The 27,500-nt window shown below is 47.5% G+C and overlaps 3 protein-coding genes across 6 annotated transcripts in view; all 3 read left to right on the top strand.

The window, feature by feature from the left end:
- LOC308313392 (uncharacterized protein) overlaps positions 1 to 804 on the top strand; it is a gene marked incomplete at its 3' end in the record, with an annotated part of 3,349 nt that extends 2,545 nt beyond the window's left edge. The window contains exons 3-4 of the mRNA XM_080760492.1: positions 1 to 350; positions 780 to 804. The exon at positions 1 to 350 is cut by the window's left edge and continues 148 nt beyond it. Coding sequence (XP_080616618.1) covers positions 1 to 350; positions 780 to 804 — 375 coding nt within the window. The remainder of the gene's footprint in view (positions 351 to 779) is intronic.
- Positions 1 to 26,551, top strand: part of LOC308313301 (LIM and calponin homology domains-containing protein 1-like) — a 71,012-nt gene extending 44,461 nt beyond the window's left edge. Inside the window, exons 12-27 of one of the 3 annotated variants that reach the window (XM_080760360.1) lie at positions 1,161 to 1,598; positions 2,184 to 2,225; positions 2,866 to 3,001; positions 3,257 to 3,411; positions 3,986 to 5,015; positions 5,868 to 6,203; positions 6,715 to 6,817; positions 6,950 to 6,981; positions 7,983 to 8,096; positions 8,741 to 8,833; positions 9,348 to 9,576; positions 10,330 to 10,507; positions 10,875 to 10,983; positions 15,297 to 15,399; positions 16,763 to 16,889; positions 23,319 to 26,551. In XM_080760360.1, coding sequence (XP_080616486.1) covers positions 1,161 to 1,598; positions 2,184 to 2,225; positions 2,866 to 3,001; positions 3,257 to 3,411; positions 3,986 to 5,015; positions 5,868 to 6,203; positions 6,715 to 6,817; positions 6,950 to 6,981; positions 7,983 to 8,096; positions 8,741 to 8,833; positions 9,348 to 9,576; positions 10,330 to 10,507; positions 10,875 to 10,983; positions 15,297 to 15,399; positions 16,763 to 16,854 — 3,190 coding nt within the window. In that variant the 3' untranslated portion in view covers positions 16,855 to 16,889; positions 23,319 to 26,551. The remainder of the gene's footprint in view (positions 1 to 1,160; positions 1,599 to 2,183; positions 2,226 to 2,865; positions 3,002 to 3,256; positions 3,412 to 3,985; positions 5,016 to 5,867; positions 6,204 to 6,714; positions 6,818 to 6,949; positions 6,982 to 7,982; positions 8,097 to 8,740; positions 8,834 to 9,347; positions 9,577 to 10,329; positions 10,508 to 10,874; positions 10,984 to 15,296; positions 15,400 to 16,762; positions 16,890 to 23,318) is intronic. The other 2 variants (XM_080760362.1, XM_080760361.1) reach the window with 2 other exon arrangements.
- Positions 26,552 to 27,490: 939 nt separating this feature from the next.
- The window catches only part of tmem192 (transmembrane protein 192), a 14,239-nt gene continuing 14,229 nt past the window's right edge, over positions 27,491 to 27,500 (top strand). For both annotated transcript variants that reach the window (XM_080757986.1, XM_080757985.1), the window contains exon 1: positions 27,491 to 27,500. This exon is cut by the window's right edge and continues 134 nt beyond it. The gene's annotated coding sequence lies outside the window, so the exon portion shown is untranslated.

The following is a 27,500-nucleotide window of genomic DNA, read 5'->3' as shown; positions in this document are numbered from 1 at the left end:
GCTCAACAACACCTCCACGTCCCGGTCGTCGTGCGAGCGACTGCGCAGGCTCAACAACACCTCCACGTCCCGGTCGTCGTGCGAGCGACTGCGCAGGCCCGGCACGGCGTCGACGACGACGACGACGACGAGTCCGATGAAGACGGGCAGGCGCCGGACGTGAAGAAGGACGACATGATGACTCGCAGGACCGGAGCTTTCCAGAAGCCCGTTGCTGCCGGCGGTCCGAGCCCGGCCTTTAACCGCTTCTTACCCAAACCGGGCTCCCTCAAACACAAGAACGCTCCTGTGTCTGGACCCGTGGCGCTATATGACAGACCCACGCCCATAGACAAGATCCCCAAACACAGGTATCGCGAAATGGGCAACGGGGCATGCAGTCTACCTGTGCATTGTCATAGTAGTGTGTGTCCCTTTGAGCTGTCTTAATATAAAACATTCATGAGAGCTTGCAGTGCCACCTGGTGGCTGAAGTGGGAGGTGTGTTATGTCCCCATAACTGCAACCTCATGGGTTTGATTTTGGACCACATTGTCGCATGTCACCGGCCTCTGTCCTCCTTTCTCACTCCGTTGTGCCGCCCCGCAAAGCGGGAATCTGATGATAATTGCATTAACGTTTGCCATAAGATGACAGTTTTCTATTGTGCGATACTAACACGATACTGACGTCTAGTGTGGTTGTCGTCCGAGTCGCACTGGATAAGAGTGGCTACTAAATTGTTATTGTTGTGTTGCTTCCTTGTTAAGGTTGTGGTTTGTGTTGTTTGTCTATCAAAGGATGCCATGGGTGGACGTTGAGTGAAAGCAAACCGAGAACTAAACCAACTAATGTCACTCATCATGTGCTGCGTCTCCTCTGCTATGGGTTGTGGGTGTTGGGAGTGTGCTACGTCTCCGCTGCTATGGGTTGTGGGTGTTGGGAGTGTGCTACGTCTCCTCTGCTATGGGTTGTGGGTGTTGGGAGTGTGCGAGTCGGACTGACCTCTCGCTCAGGTCTGATCTCGTCTTGGTTTGACAGTTATAGCCTATTTGCCCGTTGAGTTGCGTCTGGGTTTGTCCAGCTCTGCTGCATGGTGCCCGTTGGCGTGCCGTTTATGATGATGATGATGACCCCGCTGTCCTCCTTACTGATGCCCGTGTTCGTGCACGCTATCTCAGCAGCGTCGTTAGCGCGGCAACGGAACCTCTGGCACCTCTGACTCCGCCTTCCAAAGCCCCAATCAGGAAGAGTGTGGGAGTGAGGTGGAGGGAGGAGGTGGAGGAGGAGGAGGAGGAGAAAAAGAACGAGGCTGACAGAGTCCATGTCGGCCCTGCCAAAGCCCCAGCTCCTTCTCATGAAGCCCTCACCCCTCCTCCACCCTGCCCTCCTGCTGCCCAGGAGGCCCGCAGCGTGGAGACCGAGGCGGGGGAGAGGAGGGCGAAGGAGACGATTGCGAGGAGGTGTGAGGAGCCGAGGGCCACGGCGAGGCTCATGGCGGACGCCGAAGAGAAAGTTGAGAAGGATGAGATAACAGAGGACGAAAGGAGAGTTCAGGGAGGCTGGCAGCCTCTGACCAAACCCTTCTGGCTGGCAGAGGACGACCTCCCCCCCATGATGTGAGACACCACCCCCCCCCCCCCCACACACACACACACACACACAGCCTCTGACCAAACCCTTCTGGCTGGCAGAGGACGACCTCCCCCCCATGATGTGAGACCCCCCCCCCCCCCCCCCCCCCCCCCCACACACACACACACACACACACCTCCATGAACCCTCACTGCATGCCCCTCTTCACTTCACTTCCCCAATGTGCTTGGTGATTTCACGCCATTCATCACCTAGTCCAGTTGTACAGTGTTCCATTCTCTAATCGTGTAGACTTCTTGTAAATTAAGTAATGCAGATGTTTAACAATGATTTTTACAAGGGTCTATTTGGTTACAAACTCTCCATCATTTAGCTGGGGACCACCTGGAACCCCCTCAAGACAACCCTCAAGGACCACTGGTTGAAAACCACTGGCCTAAAACATTTCACTTATGTAAGGTTCGCTTTCTTTGAAGCCTTCCACTGAAGGCTTCAAAGAAGACATGCCCCCCCCCCCCCTCCCCACACCTCCTTCCTGTCTCTGACTCACTCGGTCATTCATTCATTCATTCATTTATGCATTATTCATTCATTGTATTCTGTTTTAGGATGAGCCGACGAGTTGCTTTTATGTCTGAGGACACAATGGAGTAAGTCCCTCGGCCTGACCCTTGATCATGAGCTCTTGCATGATATACACACGCACGCAAACACACACACACACACACACACACACGCACGCACGCCACGCACCATCAATGCTCTGTTTGATTTTAAATTGTATGCATGTTTCAATGTACTTCAAATTGTGATTCATACCTACACATCACCCAGTCACTCTTCATTTTTAACCACATCTTTTGTTGGTTTGTTTAACTGGTTTGCTGCTTTGGTCAAACACCACAAACATCAAATCCACATGTCCATACTAACCGCCCGGCCACTAGACGTCTGCCTACACGGAATGAGTGTGGCTGGTGGTCACATGACATGACTGTGTCTTGTCAACGTCCACAATGTGTTAATTAACACGCATCGTTTAGACCACCTGTACGTTTGCATCCGTAGAGAGTAAATTAAAAAGACAACACGCAAAGTTGGACTGCTGTGGAAATATAACCCATCTTATGTCGTGTTCATGTGACTCTTAGCATGTACAAATGGGCCGTTACGGGTCCATTTGGTTCCATTCGTACATACTAAGAGTTACCAATGGATGAATAAACACTTTTCCCTGCGCTATCGTCGTTATTCTGAGAGTTCCCTTCCACTTCCTTGTTTCCGGTCTAGGAGTGCGAGTATGGGTGACATGATCAGCGAGGAGGAGGCGGGACATTTACAGCCGCTCAGCCAATCACGCACGGAGGGCACGCACGAGCATTTCAACAACAACAACAACGAGGAGGAAGACGACCCGTGGCAGAGTGTAAGACACGTCACCAATTCAACCGGAAATAGAAATAACAAATCCATGAGCTTGTATCATTTATTTCTGACCTATCGAGACACTTTTGCTTACATCCATTATCCAAATTTAAATTCCCGAAATGTATGGGAAGGTATATCTTTGGCTAAATAACAAATTTGGCACTGATCGGATCCAGTCACTTACACACACACACACGCACACTCGCACGCACGTGAAGCATGTAACACCTGACGGTTGTATTTTGATCGACAGGAGCTGGCTCGCTGGAAGACCAAGCGCCGCAGCGCCTCACACGAGCTGATCAAGAAGGAGGAGGAGAGGAAGAGGATTGAGAAGATGAAGGAGGGAGGAGGTGACCTCAACAAGAGGAAGAGCATCAAGACCTACAAGGAGATCGTGGATGAGAAGTAAGGACCGCCCGGGAGGAGGAGGTGGAGGGGGATGTTAGGGCTCATTACCGTCAGAATCCCCCCAAACCTCATCAGGTTTCCTGGGGTCCTATAGCTCTCTGCTTAGCCATCTCCCACTGGTGTACTGCAGTGTAGGCTAACTGTGTGTGTGTGTGTGTGTGTGTGTGTGTGTGTGTGTGTGTGTGTGTGTGTGTGTGTGTGCTAAACTGCTAACATTTCAGGCACTATTTTACTTTTGTAAAGAGATACATGCAATACATACAGGCATTGCTGTAAAAAAAATGATGTCTACTCATCCACAAGAGTGCTCCTTAACTGCATCTTTAGCCAAAACCTAGCCATACTTCGGTCGGTTTAAGAGTTGTATAGTCATGGATAGTTTAGGAACAGACTAGGTTAACAATGTCTCTCTCACATCTTTCTCTTTCTTTCGCTCTCTCCTGCCTTCCCTGTCTCTTAACCTCTACCTCTCTTACCCCTCTGTCTTTCTCTCTCTCTCTCCTGCCTTCCTTGTCTCTTAACCTCTACCTCTCTTACCCCTCTGTCTCTCTGTCTCTCTATCCCTGTCCAGAGAGCGGCGGGAGGTAGTGCTGTGTGAGGCGTACAGGGTGGCGGCGACCCCAGAGGAAGCAGCCGTGGTGTTGCAGAGTTACGCGCTTCGATTCACCATCAGCGACGCGACCTTGGACCACCTCAAACTGTTCCCCAATTCCCCCAACAAGTCCACGCCGGACCCGAGTCAGAGTCCGGACCGGGAGGACCAATCCCCTACTGACTCTGAGCCCGTTTCCGACAGAACCGCGTCCTCTGACCTTCTGCACAAACCTGAACAACCCAATGTCACAATGGAGCAGAACCACAAAGCCGAAGACATGGACGCAATTGCACAGCAAGAGCGAGCGGCGGACCTCTCTGCCACAGCGGCGAGCAGTCCCCGCAGCACAGACACTCACTCCCAGCACGCACCAGCTGCACCCCTACAACCCGCCGCCGCTCGGCCCAAGCAGGGCGAGCGTGAGGCTGCACACACACAGCTCATTATACGGGACGCGCCGCAAACCGTACAGATGATACCGCCAAACAATGCACAAGCACAACCCCAATTCGTGCAGCCAGAAACAAAACATACCCCGCTGCAAAGCACACCAGCAGCACCACCCACGGCTGCACACATGGAAATGGAAATCAGACACACACCGCCGCAAATGACGCCAGCGTCAGCCCCGGCTGCACAAATGGAAATCAAACCCACACCACCGCAAACGGCGCCAGTGCTAGCCCCCGTTGCACAAATGGAAATCAAACCCACACCACCGCAAACGGCGCCAGTGCTAGCCCCCGTTGCACAAATGGAAATCAAACCCACACCACCGCAAACGGCGCCAGTGCTAGCCCCCGTTGCACAAATGGAAATCAAACACACACCACTGCAAGCAGCGCCATCATCTGCACAGACGGCAATCAAAGCCTCGCCATCAGAGATCACAGCAACACCAACGCCCACGCGGCCTCTGCCCGCCCCCTCCAGACCCCTCCCTCTGCTCACAGCCAAGCCCTACTGTCAGCCGAGTAGGAACGCTCACTCCGTCAAACCTGTCAAGGTGAGTCTCTTGGATGCTGCTTTGTGACGTGATCTCACTTGAACACTATCTATAGAGTCCCTGTTCTGGGGGCGAACGAACATTCTGTGAAAATGGCCCAGCTGTATAAGCTCACACACAACACGTCGTCACGCCACGGTGCCATGCGTTGGGAGCTTGTAGTTCAGATATTTTCTGTGAAGATGTTTGGTGTATCGGGGAAAGATGAGGGGGGAGGGGCTAGTGTAGACTCTGGGGGACCCCTGTCAACTAAGTAAGTATATAAATGTAAGCGATTTTAAAGAGTCATCCGTCCCTAATCCCGACTCATTTGTGGGAAACAGAACATTGAAGACCAAATAGTCTAGTGCCCGAATTTAATTCGACCCTGTTTTTTTTTAGGATATTTCCAGTTGCAAAAGACTGAAAAGAGTAAATATTCAGCACAATAGGGCCTACTTCTGTCGTCATTTTAAACCTGTCCCAGATGTTTTAAAATGACACCTTCTACACCGTTTCTACTGAAGGTGTGAGCTCACGTCATTCAATCTCACGGTTAAACATTAGAATGGTGCAGAATATGAAGGTTTTAACCCATTCTGACCGGGAACCCGTTTTGGTGTTAGCATCATGTTATGCTTTAGCTATTGAAAAATAGCAGATCTACAAGCTCATATCGCGCCACCGAGTGGCGCGCTACGAGCTTGTAGGTCTGCTATTTTTGAAAAATCGAAGAACGACTGACATTTTTTTAGAATCTGATCTCAGGTCAGAATGGGGTTAATCAGACCAGTGTGTGTCCTAGTGGAAACCCCGTATGAATCTGATCTCAGGTCAGAATGGGTTAATAATGTTACCGTCCGTCATCCTCAGGTGGAGGGTTTCCTGCGCGTCAACGGAGACGCCACAGAGGAGACGACCTCGCCCCTCGTCTCTCCTCTCCGCTCCCCCCTGGCTCCGCCCCTTGAGCAGACCGTGGCCAATCGGAAAGCAGCTGAGGGCCAGACGTCACCCCCTCAGCAGCAGCAGCCGGAGAGAGTGAGCAGCGCCATTTCAGGCTCCGCCATGAGCTCTCTGATTGGTGGGAGAAACTGCGTCATCACCACCACGATCGTGACGGAGCTCACGGCCACTCACGTGGAGCCGTTCCCCTCCTCGGACACGCCCAGCAACACACGCCCCTCGGACACGCCCAGCAACGTACTACAGGTGGAGAGAAATGATACACTAATATGTTACAAACTGTCTAGTCCACTGTTTCCATCGGACACGCCTAGCAACGTACTACATGTGGAGAGAAATGATACACTAATATGTTACAAACTGTCTAGTCCACTGGTTCCCAAACAGTGGGTTGGAATACCTTTAGTTTTTGATTCCTACATTTTGTTTTTTATTATTATTATTTCAAAACATTAAAAAAAAAGAAAAAAATCCCAAAAAGCCAAAATGAATTAAAAACTAAATTCACTGATTTATTTCAGTAATTTCATGAAGAAATCAAAAGAAAAATCGAAGCAATTCCATAAATTTGAACAACAATTGAGCAGTTGAGACGTCCCTAGTATTTATCCATAATGTATACATCATGGATATAAGGGTTCAGGACAGGTAGGCCTTTTCGGGGAGGGGTCAGAATAAATTGGATGGTTAATGGTACAAGTACAAGATGGCCATAAACAACTTGAATTGTTCTTCAATTCTTCGATCATTCTTTCAGGTAAATGGCAACCTGGGGTTGCTAGGGCGACCGGTAGAGTTGAGAGAGTCTATGTCAGTGACATCACCCAGCAGCCTGCAGGCCTATTCTCCTACGCTCACAGGTAAAACACTACATTACCCACAATGCCAAAGGTTTCCAGTCTTGGATAAATATAAAATGTTGTCACCTCTATTCTTTTTTTTTTTTTAATCTATCTGTGTGTGTGTGTGTGTGTGTATTTCCCATGATGCAGAAGGCCATGAGGAGAGCAGTAGTGCAGTGACTGTAAGTATTTCATCGTATGTTCATTGCATGGTTTCCTCCAACATTCCTCACGGTTCTCTTCATTGGTTCTGTAGAACTGACCCTGAGCTGTTCCTTCTGTCCCATTTATACTCCTTCATAATACGACCGCATCGCTTGCAGACATGAACAAATCTACAAGGTAACAACCAGGGGTCATCGCCATTCTAGCCTCGGGAAACCCAGACGTTTTTATTTCCAGGGAGAACAAAAAAGTCTGGGACCGAGTCCACTTCAATTCACAAATAGATAGCCCTGAATGACCATAACAGGTCTGTAACACTGAGAGTGTTCACATGGAACCAAATGGACCCGTATTTGAACACTCTCAGAGTTAAGGGGATCCTTGCAAATAAAACATTTGAGAACCACTAGCACTAGTTCGAGCCATGTAGTGTCATCAGTAAATCAGTGTCACACGTATTCTGAAGAAAACTGACATACATTAGTTAAGTGGGTGTTACGATAAAAATGTGAACATTATAATAATAAATAATATAAAACAGAAAATGTTAAATTTGCCACGGACATGACCAACTCTTTGGTCATCACCACGTGTATACGGACATGTTGATGACCCCTGGTAACAACGTGTCACACAACGCGACACGCCGTTAGCGTATAGATCTGTGCTCCTCTGAGCACAGATCTACACGCTAACGGACTGTTAGCGTGTAGATCTGTGCTCCTCTGAGCAAGCGATACCGCCGGGCGATGGAGTATAAATTAGGCTTTCCTCTCCAGTATCTATAGTAGTCACCTGTCTGTCTTTTCCTCACCTTTCCTCTTTTTCCCTGTCTTGTGTGTGTGTGTGTGTGTGTGTGTGTGTGTGTGTGTGTGTGTGCGTGTGTATGTGTGTGTGCGTGCGTGCGTGTGTGTGTGCGTGTGTGTGTGTGCGTGCGTGCGTGCGTGCGTGTGTGTGTGTGCGTGCGTGTGTGTGTGTGTGTGTGTGCGTGGTACGTTGGTTGGGGGTCTGGGCTCAGATTGAGACCCCCATATTGAACTTGGCTAAGCGTGTTAATCACTGGGTCTGGGACCCCAATGAGGAGCGCAAACGCCAAGAGGCGTGGCAATTGGAGCAAGAGCGCCTCCTACAGGTAAAATGATGGACTCACATGTTAGTTACTGTGTGCGTAGTCTCGCGTAGCCAGACAACTATTCCACAATCTCCGAATGCTATATGGAGTCTGGAACTACACATCGTGAAATCCGAATAAGGAAGCTGCCCTTTCCGTTCACGAAAATATATTGAAAAAATATATATATATAAAGAAAATAATCCATTTCTGCTAGGCAGCAAGCTATATATGCATAGCTGATTTCGATTTATATTAGGATACATTTGCGTGACTGTAAAGACAAAACGGAAGTGTGCGGGGAGGAGGCTTCACTTCCGCTTTATCGTTTACTCATGATCAGAGCTTCCGTTGCTCCAATGTGAGAATCGCATCTGGCGAATAACGGGAAATAAACAGCGACCTCTGCATGTTTTGACGTGAATCAACAGTCTGTCTTGAGAGACTATACCGTTGCTCCAGACTGTATGACGGAAGAAAATTGCGAGAGGCAACAACAGTGGCCACGCGAGACTACTGTGTGTGTCAGTGTCACTCACTGTTGAAGGAAATAACGCATGCATGGGAATCAGTTGGCTTGTGTGTCAGTGTGTGTGTGTGTGTGTCAGGTATGTGCGTACATGTGTGTGTGTGTGTGTGTGTCTAACACGTGTCCCTGTGTGTAGGAGCAGTACCAGAAGGAGCAGGAGAAGCTGAAGAAGGAGTGGGAGAGAGCACAGATGGAGGTGGAGGAGGAAGAGAGGAGACATAATGAAGAGGTACGCTTACATGCACGCTTATTACACGCACGCACGGACGCACGCACACACATGCACAGACATACACGCGCACACTTACGCACACACACACACACACACACACACACACACACACACACACGCACACACACAGGTACACCTGCGTTATCTCCCTCCCTGTAGTGGAGGTATAGGACAAACTGCTGCCATAGTGGGACACAGAATTCACACAAAGATAATAATAATAGCAGTTCAAGTTGGCCTTGTGGGGACATTTTCCTGTCCCTATGAAGGTTATGGTTATGTTGGGCCGGCAGATTGAGTAAAAATGACATTCTTTAATGACAAATTCCTTTTGAAGCCTCAAAAACAACGATTGGGTGTGTGCATTGACCACTTGAACCCCAGCATCCCTATTCTGGGGGACGGACGTTTGTGAGCTTTCTTTTCGGCAAGGAGATTTGATGTAGACTACTAGGGTATAAAAAGAGTGAACCAAGTTTAAGTGGTCAATATACTCTACTGTTTGTTCCAGGAGAGACTCATTCTGGAGGAGACGGCCTCGCCCCTCACTCCTTCCAGCCTGTCCAAGCTGCAGACGGGCCTGCAGACCGGAGCACCCGCTGCAGCTCCGCAGATCCACCCGACAGAAGGAAGCGACCCCGCGCTGCAGCACAACGGCCAAAGGAGCTCCGCCAGCAGCCAGGAGCAGCACACACAGCTGGTCCAGGACCAGCACACGTCCAAGCTGCACTTCTTCCAGGGTGAGATCATCAATACAATTTCAATTCCCAATTCAACCCATTTTGACCTGAGATCAGATTCTAAAAATGTCTTCTACATCCTGACAGTTTTCTGAAAAAGCTATGTTTCTATGTGTCAGTCGTTCTTCGATTTTTCAAAAATAGCTAAAGCATAACATAATGCTATCAACAAAAGGGGTTCCCGCCCAAAATGGGTTAATAACTTAATTCAAAGAAGCTTTATTGGCATGAGAAAGCACGTTTGCATTGGAGAAAATGAAGAAAGTAATGATATACAGTAGGAGTGTGGTGCGGCATTGTGCACGTGTATACGCCACACAGGCATTTCATCATTTCAATCATTTTCTAAAAACCTTTACCGGGACCTTTAATCACTTACATGTGATTTCAAAATCAGATCTACAAGCTCACAATGGAGCTTTTAGAGGTGTTTTGTCAACTCACACATCCATAAATAATAGTTGTTTTCAGTACCGTGTGCTGCTTAGTGTTAAAGGTTGTTTAAATGATGATGTGTTGGTGCAGATGCATCCTGGGATAGTGAGTCTTAAAGGTTGTTTTAATGATGATGTGTTGGTGCAGATGCATCCTGGGATAGTGAGTCTTAAAGGTTGTTTTAATGATGATGTGTTGGTGCAGATGCATCCTGGGATAGTGAGTCTTAAAGGTTGTTTTAATGATGATGTGTTGGTGCAGATGCATCCTGGGATAGTGAGTCTTAAAGGTTGTTTTAATGATGATGTGTTGGTGCAGATGCATCCTGGGATAGTGAGTCTTCGCAGACACAGGAGATGTGGAAGACAGCCTCTCTGGACCGCAACTCCCAGCTCCCCACTTCTGTTAAACGGTGTGGCTCTCATGACCCCGTCGGCGCGCAGCAACGCTCTTCATCATCATCGACCTCACCTCAGCCTCCCCGTTCCCCCAGCAGGTGCACAGAACACACACACACACACACACACACACACTCACACACACACACACACGCATGCATGTTCATACACAAGCCGTTGCCGTTTTCACTTAATGATTGATAAATCAATACTGTACATACATTTAATTTCAATGCACCCCTTTTCAATGTACCCAATGTGTGTGTGTGTGTGTGTGTGTGTGTGTGTCACCCAGCTCGCCATCATTATTTCAACATGCAAAGTTCGTGGCTTCAGCCCTAAAACATGCTTGCTTGTGGTACTAACTCACTCTGTCATCTCTGTCGTGTGTGTGTGTGTGTGTGTGTGTGTGTGTGTGTGTGTGTGTGTGTGTGTGTGTGTGTGTGTGTGTGTGTGTGTGTGTAGGTGTGTTAGTGGGAAGCGGCAGTGTTCAGGCTGCTTTCAGCCTCTTGGTAAAGGAGCTGCCATGATCATCGACACTCTTGGACTGTTCTTCCACATACAATGTTTTAAGGTAGTTTACTCAAGCACGCACGCACGCACGTTTTGTCTTGATCACATTGTAAGAATTAAATGTACTAGTCCTTACCCGTTCTGAATATATGAACAGCAAATATATATATATATATATATATATATATATATATATATATATATATATATATATAGAATATTAGTGGTCCATGACATGAAAATTATGTTTGACAGTCAGCAATAGTGTTGCTTATTGTAGATTAATTTTCGGATTTTCATAGACCTGGTTGCTTGTTTCCCTCTCAGTCAATGTGGCAACCCTGGTCAGTGCCGTGTTGACAATGTAGCTTAGCAGTTATCGTGTTGCAGAGTGTTTCCCGTCCGCGCGCGCGCGCGCTGCGCTGCGCGCGCGCACACACACACACACACACACACACACACACACACACACACACACACACACACAGCGCCTCCTGGCCTGAGGGGGTTGGAGTGATGTAAAAACAATATTTTAACAGTGAAATACGTCGGTAAAATGGGTAAAAAGTAGGCTAGGTTCATTCTGGGAGCGTGCAGATTTTGTTTTGCGTGGAGAGATGTTCGCCAATAGTGTGGCTCGGTCGAAGATAGACGACAACGGCTGTGCTGTGTATTAGGAGAGACACACACACACGCGGCGCCAAATTGTATAGGGCACATTTTGTTGTGTTGCAGCGGTAGCTAGAGGAAGCATGCCAGTGGAGGGACGGAGGTGGACGGAGGTGCGAGGTTAATTCACTAATAAAGTCATTATTAATCATTAATGTGTGAAATAAAAAGGGCTCCGTTAAGACCTCCATATAATTATGGTCCATGCCTGTGTGAAAAGTGGGAGTGATTGGGCCAGCCAATGTTGAGATAAAGCTCTGTCAGTGACATTAGGAGATTCGCTGAATTATTATAAGGATTCGCTGAATTATTATAAGGATAAGGATATGTCAATTAAACAGATGGTAGATATATAGGCCCTCATTTATATTATTTCAAAATATGGGTGCACGCCGAAATTACCGACATTTTCGGCATTTACCATTTCCGCCGAAGCTTGAAGCTGGTCGGGAGCTGTCGTACGCTTTGTCCTCACCTGTTTTTCTGTCGTAGAACAGCGGAGCAGCATTGTTTGACCAGCTGAGAGGCTGTCACAGGCATCTAAACATACTGTATATGTAGGCTATTCACTCCTAAAATGTTATTTAACTGTAATACTGTATAGGTATGCATATGGGCTACATGTAAAAAAAAAGTTAAGGAATACATCAATTAACGATGTGTCTTTGTGTCATATGAAATTAGTAGGAGATAAAATCGCGCAATTAAAAACAATGTTGCAAGTTAGATGCTTAAGCCATTTAAACAGAGTTTTGCATGAGCGCATACATGCGAGGATTTGGGCTGTCTGTGCTGAAATATTTCCATTACTGAGAGTCCCAATTAACGTGGGTAGCCTACAGTGGTGGAAAAAGTACAAAAATATTTTACTTAAGTAGAAGTACTGATTCTCTACTTGAAAATTACTTAAGTAAAAGTACAAAGTGCCCATTAAGAAAGTTACTTAAGTAAAAGTATAAAAGTACCTCAAATAAAATGTACTTAAGTACAAAAATTTACCCGGCGTAAAATGTACTTAAGTATAAAAGTAAAAATTACAAAGTACAAGTACAAAGTACAAAATACAAAATTATTTTCAAAATGAATACAAAGAAATTAATTTCCAAAATTGTCATCCTGTCAAAAGTGGCTTTATTCCAAAAAATTAAATAGCATACAAATACTGAAAATACAGAACCCCCAACAGCATACATCGTGTTGGGAAAGTTCTTTTTTTTTAGGAACTATAGTTCAGTTCACAGTTGTTGATTTTTAAAATGAACTAGTTCCGTTCATAGTTCATCATTCCAAATTTTGAACTAAAGTTCATCGTTTGAAAAAAACTATTATAGTTCTTTTTCGTTCTTTTTTTGCTTTAATTTTTATATATTTTTTACATTTTACAAAAATTGCTCTTTTGCAATGTGAAATGCCACCGAATTATTTTTCCTTCTCTAGGCTTTTGCATGCTTTTATTGTGAAGGCAAAAGTTTCTGAACGTTCTCAGAGCCTGCATCTCCGCATGCTGGGGTTGGCTGATCTACAAGCTCACAACGTGTCCGGACGCGACGAGTTGTGAGCTTGTATATCAGCTATTTTACTAAAACTCCACTACTGTGGAAGAGAGATGTCTTTTGTTGGCCGTTCGTGGCGATATTATGGACACGTACCTCCTCGAAGCGATAATAACCAACTAAGCTATTGGAAGCTATTTTTCGTGGCACATTATGTGTGTACAACAACAAGTTCCCTCAGTGTTTGTGTTAGGAGTTGGGACAGTGTCTGCTGTCTGTCAGCGTGCATGATCATGCAGTAGCTAGATGCGCGCTCCAGTGACGGCTGAGAAAGATTAGTTAATTTGTGTCGGATAAGGACTTATTGGTTGGTTTTCCGCTAAATATTAAGGCATGGGCGTAAGGCATAAGGCAAGGACAAAAATAAAAAATCCTTCTGCTAAGACTGTGTCTCGGTGAATATCCATGTTGAATGCGTGTGACAAAAAACACAGTGTGTGCGTCTTGCCGTCTTCAAAGCAGGCCAGGCAGCAGAACACAACTCCGCCCCCCTATTATCTGAGAGTGGAGCAGCCCTGTTCAATTCTCAACTGCGCATTCCTCCAGTAAGACAAATAAGATTTTATTATTTAATTTGTAGCGAGTAACGAGGTGTCCGATTTTAAATATAGCGCATTAAAAGTACGATTTTTCCCTTGTAAATGTAACGAAGTAAAAGTAAAAATACAGCAAAAGAAAAGTAGTCAATAAAAGTACAAATTCTCCAAACTTGTACTTAAGTACAGTAACGAAGTAATTGTACTTCGTTATTTTCCACCACTGGTAGCCTATAGGCTACTGTAGCCTAATCTACAGCAGGCCGATGTCTTTCTGGAGTTACGGTATGTGCAATCTCCTCCTCGTTTAATAAACCCGACGCGTCGCTCGAATGCCAAATGTACCGTGCCAGCGCAAGTGGGAACCGCATCGGAGATAGGTAGGCTGTCCCAGCCAGCTCACCACCAGTGCCTGCATGCAGCCACATAGGCTACGGTTTTGGCTGCACATTCATATATTGACAGCCACTGCAGCGACTAGCGACTGCGAGGCAATCTAAATAGACTGTCGAACGTGCATGGTCAGTTGGTCACGGTGTCACGGACAGAGAGAGACAGACAGGACAGGAGGAGCACCTATATGCAAAACAGCAGCGTGTGTGTGCCTATTTGTTATTTAATTAATGGTTCACAGGTTTTCGTTCACTAATATATCTTGTTGTATATTAAATAAAAAATCCTTTAATAATTTAATATACAACTAACAACACACAGTGACAGTTGCTTGCAAATTGCGATATGTGCGTGCGTGAGGGGTTGTGAGGTGGGTAGCAAGGGAAGCGAAGCAAGAGGAGAAACAGACATCTTTATGTAATTCATGCAGGTTTATTTATTTAAGATACAACAAGTTGCGTGTGCGTGCGTCTGTGTTTGTTTGTGTATGAGAGAGGGGGCAGCAAGGCAAGCGAGTGAAACTTTTTTTTCCCCTGTAACCATGGTTTCAGGGTCGTATTGCATGCTGTTCATGTCGCAAAAACGAGGGTGAGGCTGGATTTCATAGGGCGTGCCAGATAGATTTCAGACGTCACATTTATTAACGTCGGAACGAAATTAAGGAAGGATCAGCTGTCTGCGATCACTTTATAAATGCCGTGGCGACGTGGGTGTACTACGAAACCTACACTCGAATCTGTGGCAGACTTTACACTGAATTGATAAATGAGGGCCATAGGCACAGCAGCCACATTGGAAAGAAATTTGGCCTCGTCCACGGAATGCCAGGATGACGAGTAGGAGGGTCGGCGCGGTGGCATGGAAGCCTAGGGGCGCGGGCCCGGATGGAGCCGCTGCGGGTGCAGATCTTGAACCCAGAAAGGCCAACTTGGGTCTAGTTGATGGAATGGCATTCCTAGAGGCTAGTGTAATATAATTGACAAAAGCAACTTGTCTGTAGTCAATCACCGTTCATTCAGTATGAGCACCACTCAAGTATTGTTGTCAAGTCGCATTAAAGAAACAGCAAGACCACATCAACAATGTGGAGTGATGTAGGTACATAATACTGACCCTCATGGTTTCTTGGGGGGGGCGTTCCAAATGGCCCCTTAGTTACGGGTGTGACAGTGTAATTCTTTAGGTTTCTGAATGTAAATGCTTCTCTTCTCTTCTCTTCTCAGTGTGGAGTGTGCGATGGACAGCTGGGTGACACCAGCGCAGGGACCGACGTGAGGATTAAAAATGGAGTCCTGAGTTGTCATGAGTGCTACATTGCATCTCGTGGTGAGAGACACACACTCATGCAGCATACACACCCACCAGTGGTTCTCAATCATTTTCATGTCAAGGAACCCCAGATATTAACCCATTCTGACCTGAGATCAGATTCATACGAGGTTTCCACCGGACACACACGGGTCTGATGAACCCATTCTGACCTGAGATCAGATTCTAAAAAATGTCAGTCGTTCTTCGATTTTTCAAAAATAGCAGATCTACAAGCTCGTAGCGCGCCACCGAGTGGCGCGCTACGAGCTTGTAGATCTGCTATTTTTCAATAGATAAAGCATAACATGATGCTAACACCAAATTGGGTGCCCGTTCAGAATGGGTTAATATGTATTTGGCCGTGCAGTTGATCTCCATCTGTATATTCCCCCCAAAAATTCAAAATTCTCACAATGTTTTTGAAAATATCTACAAGCTCACAACGCATCGCATCGAGACACGCTGTGAACTTGTAGATCGGCTATTTTCAAATAGCTGATGTTTATAGGGTTAAAGTGGTTAAAGTATAATTTTTGCTGGCGACCCCCTAAAACCCCCTCAAAGACCCCTACTGGTTCCCGGGCGGCACTTTGAGAACCACTGCTTGAGACCCAGCAAAAATAATGTTGTATTTCTGTTACATATTTGTCCAAATGATCACTTCATGTGCTTATATAGCAGTGCTTATAAGAGCAGCTAAAACTGCACCATCACCAGTGTTTGTTGCTGCAACAAACACTTCCTCTTTGCAAATAAAAGTTGCATTTCTAGTGCCTGGTTTAGTGGTCAATGATGATGCTTCTGGACTGGCATGAACGCTTTAGCTGGCTTCTGCTGCACCCACATATATATACAGTAGCATTGAGAAAGATATACAGTACTGTATGCACCATCGCATGACGGTGTCGCTTGCCGAAATGAACAGATTTTTTCAATCTAGCCACAGGGACACATGCTTTATGCTGTGTGTGTGAGTGCGTATACTGTATGTAAGTATGTATAGAGCCCGACCGATATTATACCTGTGACTATTTGACTTGTTTGATTATATACTGTAGATATCAATACAGTGTTTTGGTTGTCGTTGTTTTTTTTACAAATTATCGGTCAAAACAACTATCAGTGGTCTCTCTCTAGGCCTATAAAGGCTCTCCAAAATCGGGATCACCATCAGACCTCAGAAATCAGGCATCGGTTGGGCTCTAGTATGTAGTAATAGTAGTATGTCCCCCTCAGACGTAAACAAGTCAATTCACAACTCATGCTGCACCATGCATGCATGATCATAGTTGATAATCTACGCATGTGAAAACATATATATATATATTTAAGGCAAATCTCGATCTCATAAAAATCTCTATTTCCGTTTTGGCCAAAGGAGACGTAGGTCGTCACCGCACTAGTCGACGCGGCAAGCGTCGGTCAGTCGGTCAAAGCGAGGACGAGGCCATCTGGATTATGTCTGTGTAGAGTCTGGAGCTTCATCACTGAACACATTTCCATTTGTGAGGCTTCTTTCTCAAACTGTACACACAATAATTTGCTATCGATAGATAGCTCTACAGTTGGACAGGGAGGGTCACGCCGTTTATTTGACTGTATGTCTGTTAGTCTGTCATCAGTTCTATTTCGTCCCTGCTGACCGCCAGAGGCGGTGCTTTAAGCACTGAATACGTCCCTTCGCGCATGCGCAGTCGAGTATTTATACCAACAATGTCAATTTTGACCCCGTGATGACCCCCGGAGTAGTCTATAACTTCCGGCAGTCACCTGGGGCTCAGTCCCTAATTTCTTCTCGCTGCGCAAGTTGTACACAGTACAGAGTTCTACAGCAGAATTGAACTGCATTGTTACAGAACTATTGAGTTGCTGGTAGTACCGTGACCATTATTGGTCGGAGTAGCGACGCGCGTTCGCCCTCCAGGAACTGCGACTCTTCTTTACATCTTCTTTTCCCCGTGGGAACGAACTAAAAAAAGGTAAGCAAACAACCCCTGTGCGCATAGGCTGCGTGCGCGCTGCTTCCCTGCCACACACACGGTTGCGTGCTACGATCGGTGACATGATAGCGTCCCGTTCAGCACTGGTCAAAGCTGAACGGATAAGTTCGGGTCTCTTTGCCAGCTTACACTGTTTGATTCCCATGCATGAAATTAATTGAATTGTATGCTATGCTGCAGTGCTAGTGACGGCAAGCGTATCGCTGCCCGCTCCCAGCACGTTAGCCGACATTGCTAATTTGCTATTGTTTATTGTTTAGTTTTCTGTTTAGCCCGTGTCTGCGACGCGGCACGCCGCAGCACGGTGCAACTCGAGTAACACTCATTCTGTGTACTGTAGTGTACTTATTTAATGATACTATTAAGCTTATAGCTTAAGTTTGGCGTATCTTGGAGGGTACTTCAGTAACCCCGGATATGTGAATTAGCTTGACTGATTTGGTCGTCACTGTTTTCAAGAGTGTACTTTAATTTCGGCATAGAGTCACTGCCTCTTTATAGGTTGTTGTTTGTCAAATTAGATATATGTAACTATACGTTGTATTGTTATTATTATTATATACTAATTAATAATATAATATTAATAGTATATATTAATATAATAATAATTATATATTATATATATTATATTATTATTATATACTGTATATAATTATATATTATATATATTGTATTATTGTTATATACTATATATAATTATATATTATATATACTGTTCTATCGCTGTTAAAGCACCCTTTAGCCGGCATAGGTGGCGTGCGCGCCCCCTTCCTCCAGCTAAGCGGCCTTTAGCACAGCCAACAGTAGCCTCTGCTGGCACAGGCAGCGTCCGCGCTCCCTCCCTCCAGCATACGGCTCCACCCCTAGCAACCACTAGCGTCCGCGCTCTGGGCTACATCTGTGGGTTACCGATGGACGAACCCTGCCACCACCTGTGCACCTCCTGTCAGGCTCCTCTGCGGCCAGAGGATGGGCATGACCTCTGCCCTGGGTGTCTTGGCCCCCAACATCTGAGGGAGGCACTCGGCGACAACCCATGCATGAACTGCACCATCATGCCCCGGGAGGTGAGGATAGCCAGGTTGGCACAGGTGGAGAAGGTGGACGGTGAGCTTCCCCCATTGGGCATGCTAACCCAACGACAGACCAGGGCTTCCAAGCGTCGATCCACCACACCTGCTACCTCGACCCCTGCTTCCAAGAGAAGGGCGGGGCCTGACCATAGGCTATCATCTAAGGTCGACCAGATGTCTGCCGACCTGGCCCTAATGAGGGCCATGTTCATGGCCCGTCAGCCCGAGATCCAGCCGGAGGACGTAGAACCACCTACTCCGCCGATGCCGCACCTGATCCCTGAGGGTCAGGACCCGGACACACTGTCCCTGGCGGCCTCAGCCACCCACTTCCACGACTATGACGAAAGTGAGGCGGATGGGGCAGAGGCGGCTTCCGAGGCCTCTGAGCAGGGCTCGTACTCATCAGCCCAGACCGGCCTGACTGAGACGGCTGGCGGCTCCATGAGGGCCGCCCTGTACATGGCTCTTGATCATCAGGGCCTGGCTGGACCGCAGCAGGCGGAGTCAGCCCCGTCAAGCCGTTTCTTCAAGAACAAGCCAGCCCCCTCTAGCTTTACCGTTCCTCACTCAGAGGACTTCCTGAAGGAGCTACACACTTGCTGGAGAGACTCGAAGGCTTGCTCTCGTCTCTCTGCCGATGGGCGTATGCTCGCGGCCATGGACAACCCGGAAGGAGTCGGCCTGCAGCGCATGCCGGCTGTGGAGCCCTGCATCGCTTCCTTAGTTGTCGACCCAGACGAGGCGCTACGGCAGGACACCAGGTGCCCCCGACCCCAGTGCAGGACCACCGATGACCTCCTCATAAGGGCTTATGATGCAGGAGCCCGTGCCGGGAGGATCTCCAACTCCCTGTCACACCTCATGCTCGCCCTCTCTGCATCTCTGCAGGCGAACAACGCGAGCGCAGAGCCCGCAGACGCCAACACCCTCTGCGACGCATCACTGGAGGCATTCGGCCTCATGTCAAGAGAGCTGGGACGGATGATGTCCACTCTCGTTCAGGCGCGGCGCCAAGTCTGGCTCTCTCAGGCCAACCTGACTGAGAAGACCAGGGCAACCCTGCGCGGTCTTCCAGTGGTGCCGGGAGCGATATTCGGCCCAGCTGCGAGGGAAGCGCTGGACCGCACAATCCGGGCCAGGGCGGACAAGGAGCAGCTGTCAAGCCTGAGGCGACAGCGCATGCCTCCCCCAGAGGGACCTCCCAACAGGAGCAGAGGCCCCTCGGCCGCCACCCGAGCTCGCCTGCCACAGGCCCCCACTTGGGGCCAGCGCACTTCCCAGCGGACTGAACAGAGGCAAGGCCATAACCCTGGCCGGCCCTCTACTAGGCAGTTTCGTGCCCCGGGCCCTGGGGGACCCCCCCCCAGGGCCCCTAGGGGCCGGGGGGGCAGACGCTGAGACCACGCGGCCGGCCGTCGGATACTTTACACCTCAGCAGCTCAGGTACTGGGCTGCTCAAGCTTCGGACACGTGGGTGATTGCCACCTTAACCCACGGGTACAAGCTTCAGTTCCGACGCCGGCCCCCCACAGCCGGCCGGGTCAGAATGACCACTATAGCCGACCCGGCAAAGGCCCTTGCCCTAGACCAGGAGCTGTCCATCCTCCTGGCCAAGGGCGCCATCGAAGCAGTAGACCCCCGGGAGCACCCCAGGGGGTTCTACTCCACATACTTCCTAGTGCCAAAGAAGACAGGCGGTTTTCGCCCCGTCTTAGACCTGAGGGTGCTAAACAAATACATGAAGGTCATTCCGTTCCACATGTTGACCTCAAGGGACGTCCTGCAATCCATCGCCCACAGGGAATGGTTCACATCAGTGGACCTAAAGGACGCATATTTTCATGTCCCCATTGCTCGGCAACACCGCCAGTTCCTGCGGTTTGCCTATCGAGGCCGCCACTGGCAGTTCAGAGTTCTGCCGTTCGGACTCTCCCTCTCTCCGAGAGTATTCACGAGGTGTGTGGCAGCGGCGCTGGCGCCTCTCCAATCGCAGGGCGTCAAGATCCTTCCATACCTCGACGACTGGCTGATCTGTGCGCCATCCCAGGCGCTGGTAGCCGAGGACACAGCACGTTTCCTGTCCCATGCAGCCCGGCTGGGGTTAAAGGTAAATGTGGAAAAAAGTTGCCTGATCCCATCCCAAACCACAACATTTATTGGTCTGGCGTTAAACACCATAACGATGAAAGCATGTCCGTCCTCACGCCGGGTGGACGACATTATAAAGTTTCTTCCCATGTTCCGGAGAGGCAGTCGGCTGTCGCTCATCACATTCCTCCGCCTCTTGGGCAAACTGACGTCCGTGGCGGCCGTTGTCCCCCTGGGTTTGCTGCGACTGCGCCCCCTGCAGAGGTGGCTGAACAGTTTTCAGTTGGATGCCGAGCGACACAGACACAAGAAGATAACCGTGTCACAACAGTGTCTACTCGCCCTAGCCCCATGGAGAGACAGGGCGTACCTGTCGAGGGGGGTCCCTATGGGGTCCATTCCCTCTCGCAGGGAGATCGTCACCACCGACGCTTGCCCCCTGGGCTGGGGTGCGGTGTGGCAGAGCAGGACAGCTCGCAACCAGTGGTCGGCGGAAGATCGCCGAGACCACATAAATGTGCTGGAGCTACGTGCGGTGCACCTGGCTCTACAACGCTTCCTGCCATACTTGAGAGGCAGGCACATACTCGTACGGTCAGACAACACCTCAACCGTATTCCACATCAACCACCAGGGCGGAACCAAGTCTGCACGACTACTAGAGGTGTCCACAGACCTGCTGACGTGGGCGGCCCCCCGTCTCACCAGCCTACGGGCGGTGCACATACCAGGGGAGCGGAACCACCTCGCAGACTTCCTCTCCCGCCAGAAGCCCCCGTCAGGGGAATGGCGCCTCCATCCAGAGGTGGTGCACACCATCTGGGCCCGCTTCGGGAGAGCACAGGTGGACCTCTTCGCTTCAGGGGAGTCAACCCACTGCCCTCGCTGGTTTTCCCTAGCGGAAACCGTCAGTCCTCTAGGCCTGGACGCACTGGCGCACCCCTGGCCACAGGAGCTGCTCTATGCATTTCCACCACTTCCTCTGGTACGTTCAGTTCTCCAGAGGGTCGTTCAGGAGGGTCACACCGTCCTGCTGGTGGCCCCTTTCTGGCCAGGGAGGACATGGTTCCCCCTGCTCCACAGCCTCTGTCACGGAACGCCTTGGCGCCTCCCCGACAGGAGGGACCTACTGTCACAGCTGGGAGGCCGGATCTGGCACCCATGCCCACAACGCCTCCAGCTGTGCGTCTGGCCGCTCAGGGGCCGGAGCCACTGCTGAGCAGCCCGGTGAGATACACCATACTGAACGCCAGAGCGCCGTCCACCAGGCTACAGTATGACAACAGGTGGAAGCTGTTTTCCAGCTGGTGTAGGGATCTGGGCGAAGACCCAGTACACTGCCCTGTACCCAAAATCCTGGAGTTCCTACAATCTCTACTAGGTAAGGGCCGGTCCCCCTCTACCTTGAAGGTTTACGTGGCAGCAATTTCCTGCCGCCATGTGGCAATTAACGACCGCACAGTAGGGAGCCACAACCTGGTGTCCCTCTTCCTGAGAGGGGCTCGGAGGTTGCATCCCCCGAGAGCTCCGAGAGCTCCGTTATGGGACCTTAACCGGGTACTGGACGCCCTGTGCGGGCCTCCCTTCGAACCCTTGGCACAGGCCGAGCTGAAGTGGGCGTCATACAAGACATCCCTTCTCCTGGCCATTACATCGGCAAAGCGCGTCAGTGAACTGCACGCTCTGTCAGTGAGTGAATCATGTCTGAGGTGGAACGCAGACGGCTCGGGGGTCACGCTGTGGCCAAACATAGCATTCCTCCCGAAGGTGCTGTCGCAGGCTCACCTCAACCAGCCTATCAGGCTGGCTCGATTTAACCCCCCACCTGGAGAGGGGACAGACAAACTGGAGCTGTTGTGCCCAGTCCGGGCTCTGAGAGCCTACATTGAAGCTACTGCACGCATCAGGCGGGCAGAGCAGCTATTCCTTTGCCATAGTGGTGTGAACAAAGGCGGCGCTCTCTCCAAGCAGCGCCTGTCCCACTGGATTGTAGACACAATCAGCCACGCCTATGAGATAAGTAACCTCCCCGTACCATCAGGTGTACGGTGCCACTCTACAAGGAGCATTTCCACATCGTGGGCTGCCATGAGAGGAGTGCCCTTGGAGGACATTTGTGCCGCCGCCTCATGGGCTTCGGCAGGCACTTTCTCAAGATTCTACAGGGTGAACGTGGCCACTCCCCACCCATTGGACGTGGTCCTCTTCCCCGAATCCTCCGGTTCTACCCTTTGAGGTTTGTAATCAGGATTCCTCGTGACTTGTCTGGTATAAGTCATTCAGTGCTTAAAGCACCGCCTCTGGCGGTCAGCAGGGACGAAATAGAACGATAGTTACGTTCTATGTTCTATGAGTCCTGAATGACCGCCAGAGGCACTCTTGTCACTCAGAATCCTCGTGTTCTCGCGAGAAGATTCTGTAGGGACTGAGCCCCAGGTGACTGCCGGAAGTTATAGACTACTCCGGGGGTCATCACGGGGTCAAAATTGACATTGTTGGTATAAATACTCGACTGCGCATGCGCGAAGGGACGTATTCAGTGCTTAAAGGACCGCCTCATTCAGGACTCATAGAACCGTAGTTACATACGTAACTATCGTTTTCTCCTCTGTCTCTCTCACAATCACACGCACGCACGCGTGTGCGCACACACACACACACACACACACACACACACATTACACACCAGATATCTCAAACACTGTTATTATAATGCATTATAGCTGTCAACTCATTGGCGATCTAGTAATAATATTTTATTGTCTTGCAGGAGGAGGCCAGCCTACAACTCTATGACGAGCTATACTTGAAATAAGAAAACCCCACCGCCATCAGCTTGGTTATTGAGTCTGGATATATGAATCAGAATCACTCCAACATCCCGGACATTTTATTAATCAGAGTCTGGATATATGAATCAGAATCACTCCAACATCCCGGACATTTTCTGAAAGAACTCTATCTTCGTGCATCCTTTAAAAAAAAAAAAACCTATGGAATCTTCATCATAACTGGAAATTTCAAAAACAACGGCTTTAAGGACATTGTGAAATAAAATTAAAAAAAACTCTCTCCACACACACACACACACACACACACACACACAGTGTACAAAGATTTGCTCATTCTGAAAATACAGTATGAATAGCACAACACACATGAAACCTGTGTGGAGATATAATTATAGTCCTTTGCACATTGTTACTGCAGCAGCACAGTCAAGCCACTACTACAGCATGAGCCCGTTCCGCCACATGAAACTTGTTAAGCTAAAAACACTACTGTCTTTAAGGTGTGGGCTCCTTACTGTACGCAATTCACCTTCGCTTGCCCGCTTCTGACGATTCATGCTCTGTCATGTGACGTGTTGCACGCTGACAATAAGTATAAGACCTTGTGTATCTTGTATAGCCATACAGTATATCTAGGGCTGCGTGATATATGACTTTAAATCAATATTACTGCAAACCTTTTTATCGATTATTATTAATGAATGATTTTTTTTAGTTTTAAGTGTAAATAGCAGATCTACAAGCTCTAAATAATAGCAGATCGAAAAGCTGGCAATTCTTTTTACTTGTTTTTTAATGCCGTACCATTGTGCAAAAAGGATAATACAGGGTTAAATGGTTAATCAGACGAATTGATTAGGTGATTATTAAAAAAATCTATTCGAATTTGTTGATATATAAGAATATAAAAATCTGCTTCTCGATTTATCAATCGACCTACATGAGTAAGATTATGTCAGTTATTGCTTCTAAATGGCGGGTTTTGATCCATTTCTGGTTAATTGCCCAGCCCTAGCTACATACTGTATATCTGTCTATAAAAGATTGTATTGCCGTGCAACACTGTTGTGCGATAGGTCATAAATTAAAGGACCACTTCAACACTTTTCAACTTCTTTTCCTATAATTGGTCCTAACTAATGTTCATTTCCTACTCAGTCCGTGTCTCATAGAAAGGCTGTGTGGGCAGTTCAGAAACCCGTCCACCAGTGACATCATCGATGGTGAATCCAAGCTAATAGAAACGGCAGGCTTTCTTTTCCTGAAAAGTTGCAATGCAAAAGTTGAAGCCATCGTTCTCACGATAATAAAAATCTAAATATATTTTAAAACTTAAAAAAAATCTGCCTAATGATGATGTCAATGTCAACTGCCCAAAGCCCTCCTATGAGACACAGACTGAGTAGGAAAAGATTGTGGTGTTTTATCATGAACATTAGTGAGGACCAATTATATGAAGAGATGTTGAAAAGTGGTGAAGTGGTCCTTTAAGCATAAGTCTATGCACTCTCTGAGTGTGCAGTATACAACTGGCTTGGTTTTGATAGCCTTACCTTACATAGCTTGACCATTTCAATGCCTTACTCAAACTCTTATGTTTCTGTTTTTTTTCTGTTTTTGTTGGAGTTGTTTTGCATGAATGACCATACGTATAATATTATCTAAGTTATTGTTGTTATTGTGTGTATTGTTCAGTTGGCGTAGTGTTGGTTGGACTGGTTATCGTTGCCCTGCCCTACATGGAACCCTGAGCTTTTGGTATTTCCTCTACGAATGGTATCATTTTGTCTTTTAGAATTTATGTGTATAGGGAGCGACCCCATGGGGTCCCCCACCACACCCTTGGTAATCTTACACTAACCTTTTTTCCCCCTTTATAATACATTTTAGTACGAGAGAATGAGAACGCATGTTTGTACTAGTATAATATTTGTTCTTTTGATTTTGATTTTATTATATTTTTTGGGTCTGTTTAAGATTATTCAGATGATGTTGTTTATAGAGCTAGATGGATTGTGTCGTATTCAGTGCCTTACAGTATGATAGAGTGTATTTGAGAGAGAGTGTGTGTGTGTGTGTACGTACATGTATGAAATATAGATTAACTTGAAGCACAGTACCATACCAGCAACAAAATGTTATATGAATCCCCCATGACTGTCCCGCTCACCCGATTGGTCCTTTTTCTATCCTATCTGCCTGAGCTAGACCAATAATACAGAGTTATTCGCTGCTTCCCAATTAAGTCCCACCCTGATCAAAAATCTAGATCTAGGAGGTCGGTGATCCTGACCTTTACTGGTTTCCTACTGGGACCTGAATGTTGCCTTGGCCATGGAGTCGAGATCCAGTATATGAAATAATTATCACAATTCTTCTATTCATTATATTTTTTGCCCGTAATACTACCCCCTGTTAGCATCCTGACCCTGTAGTTAGGAACATCTACAGTGTCATTCTCAAACTTTTTCATTTCAAGGACCCCCAGACCAGTTTGATATGTATTAGGCCAGTGCATGGTTCTCAAACTTTTCTGTGTCAAGGAGCGGAGCCCCAAAATGAATAAATGATGTGTAAGGTTTCTTTGGGGGGGGGGGGGGGATCCGAGGCCAAATCTAATAATTTGGAAGTCCTTGACATGAAAATGTTTGAGAAACACTGATTTTAGGTGATTTGATTTCCTACACTCCTCATCACCAGTGTCCTTGTCCTTGACAAATTGTTGCTGTCGGGCAGAAACCTCTTATTTCCAATTTTTTACTTTTTGTCCTCTGCCCCCCCCCCCCCCCCCCCCCCACTGTAAAGTAACGTCCTACTTATATCATCGCGTCACACAAAAGTCACAGATCTACAAGCTTGAAGCGTGGTGCGAAGCTATGTGTTTTGAGCTTGTCCATCTATACTTTTGATGCTTTCGAATTTTTATCCTGAAAAGTAAGCGTTTTGGACGTGAGGTTTCCACCCGACAGAGACGATATGCTGCTTCTCAAGAGTGAGTCAGAGTTGATCTCCCTCTTCTTGTCCTCGCCTTGTGTCTTGCCTTCACCTGGACCAGAACGTGTCGTATTTCTGATCCCAGATCTGTTCTTCAGTGCTTATACAGCTTTTATTGTTGTTGCATAGGAGAGCAGTGTTCCTTCCGCTCAATGGCTATTTTTCCCTTCTTTTTCTTTTTTTAGCAAATGTATGTTTATCAATAAAAAATATTTTGAACCAATGATTGTCCGAGCTTATATTTCTTAATGGCTGTTGGTAAGGTGTGCCACATTTTAATTTAGCCTAAACCCTTGTTTCAGCCGAATCTGGGTTGAGAGTAGTTTGTCGAACTCCCTCTAGTGTTGTGATTGTGGACATCGTTGACATTAAGAAAGTGCTATGCTACTGTAAAGTATAACTGTTACACTACTTCGGGTTTTCAACGGATGGTCCGTGGTCCTCTGGTGGTTTGTGGAGGTATGGCATGTGTCTTTCCACTAATTGAGAAACCGTGAACTGAATGACCTATGACTGTCCATTTGGTAATTTACTGACAGGTTAGAGGTCAAGAAAATTAGAAATTAGAATAGGGGGAAGTGCACTGCAATGTCTGGTTGAGTCATTAGTATTAATAATAAATCTAAGTCAGGGTGGGGCTCCCTCTTTCACAATCAGTTGAAACCGCCTGCACTTAAATGTTTAGGGCAGTGCATGGTACTGACAGTTTCTGTTAGCAGAATCTGTATTAAATTTGAAAGATTTAAACAAATGCATTCTGAAAACAAATATGATTCAAGCACTGCAGAATACCTAAAGCCTATTGTGGAGGCTACGAAATAGCCTACTGTTGTAACATGCTACTCTGAAATTATTAAAAATATATAGCTACTAAGAATCAAATGTATCAATCAAAGTATAATTATTCTGCAGCAGGGAGTGAATCACAAATGAATCATTTGAAATGAATCAAATAATGAATAATGTATACACCAGTAAGACGCGCAAACGCGGGAAGCGAACGCAGCTCGTACATATTGCATTGCATTTCTGATGGGGATATTGATATTCCCTTTTGGCACGACACCGGAACCTTGTGTCTAGTGTGTACTGTAGTCAAACGGACCAATAATAAGAGACACCGGAAGTTTACCAACGTCGGAGGTGTCACGTGAAAAGCAGGGCGG

The sequence above is a fragment of the Protomyctophum bolini genome (genome assembly GCF_963924005.1).
Source record: "Protomyctophum bolini genome assembly, chromosome: 3".
In the NCBI taxonomy this organism is placed as follows: Eukaryota; Metazoa; Chordata; class Actinopteri; order Myctophiformes; family Myctophidae; genus Protomyctophum; species Protomyctophum bolini.
Note: the sequence above shows the minus strand (reverse complement) of the source record. Positions and strands in the feature narration are given on the sequence as shown.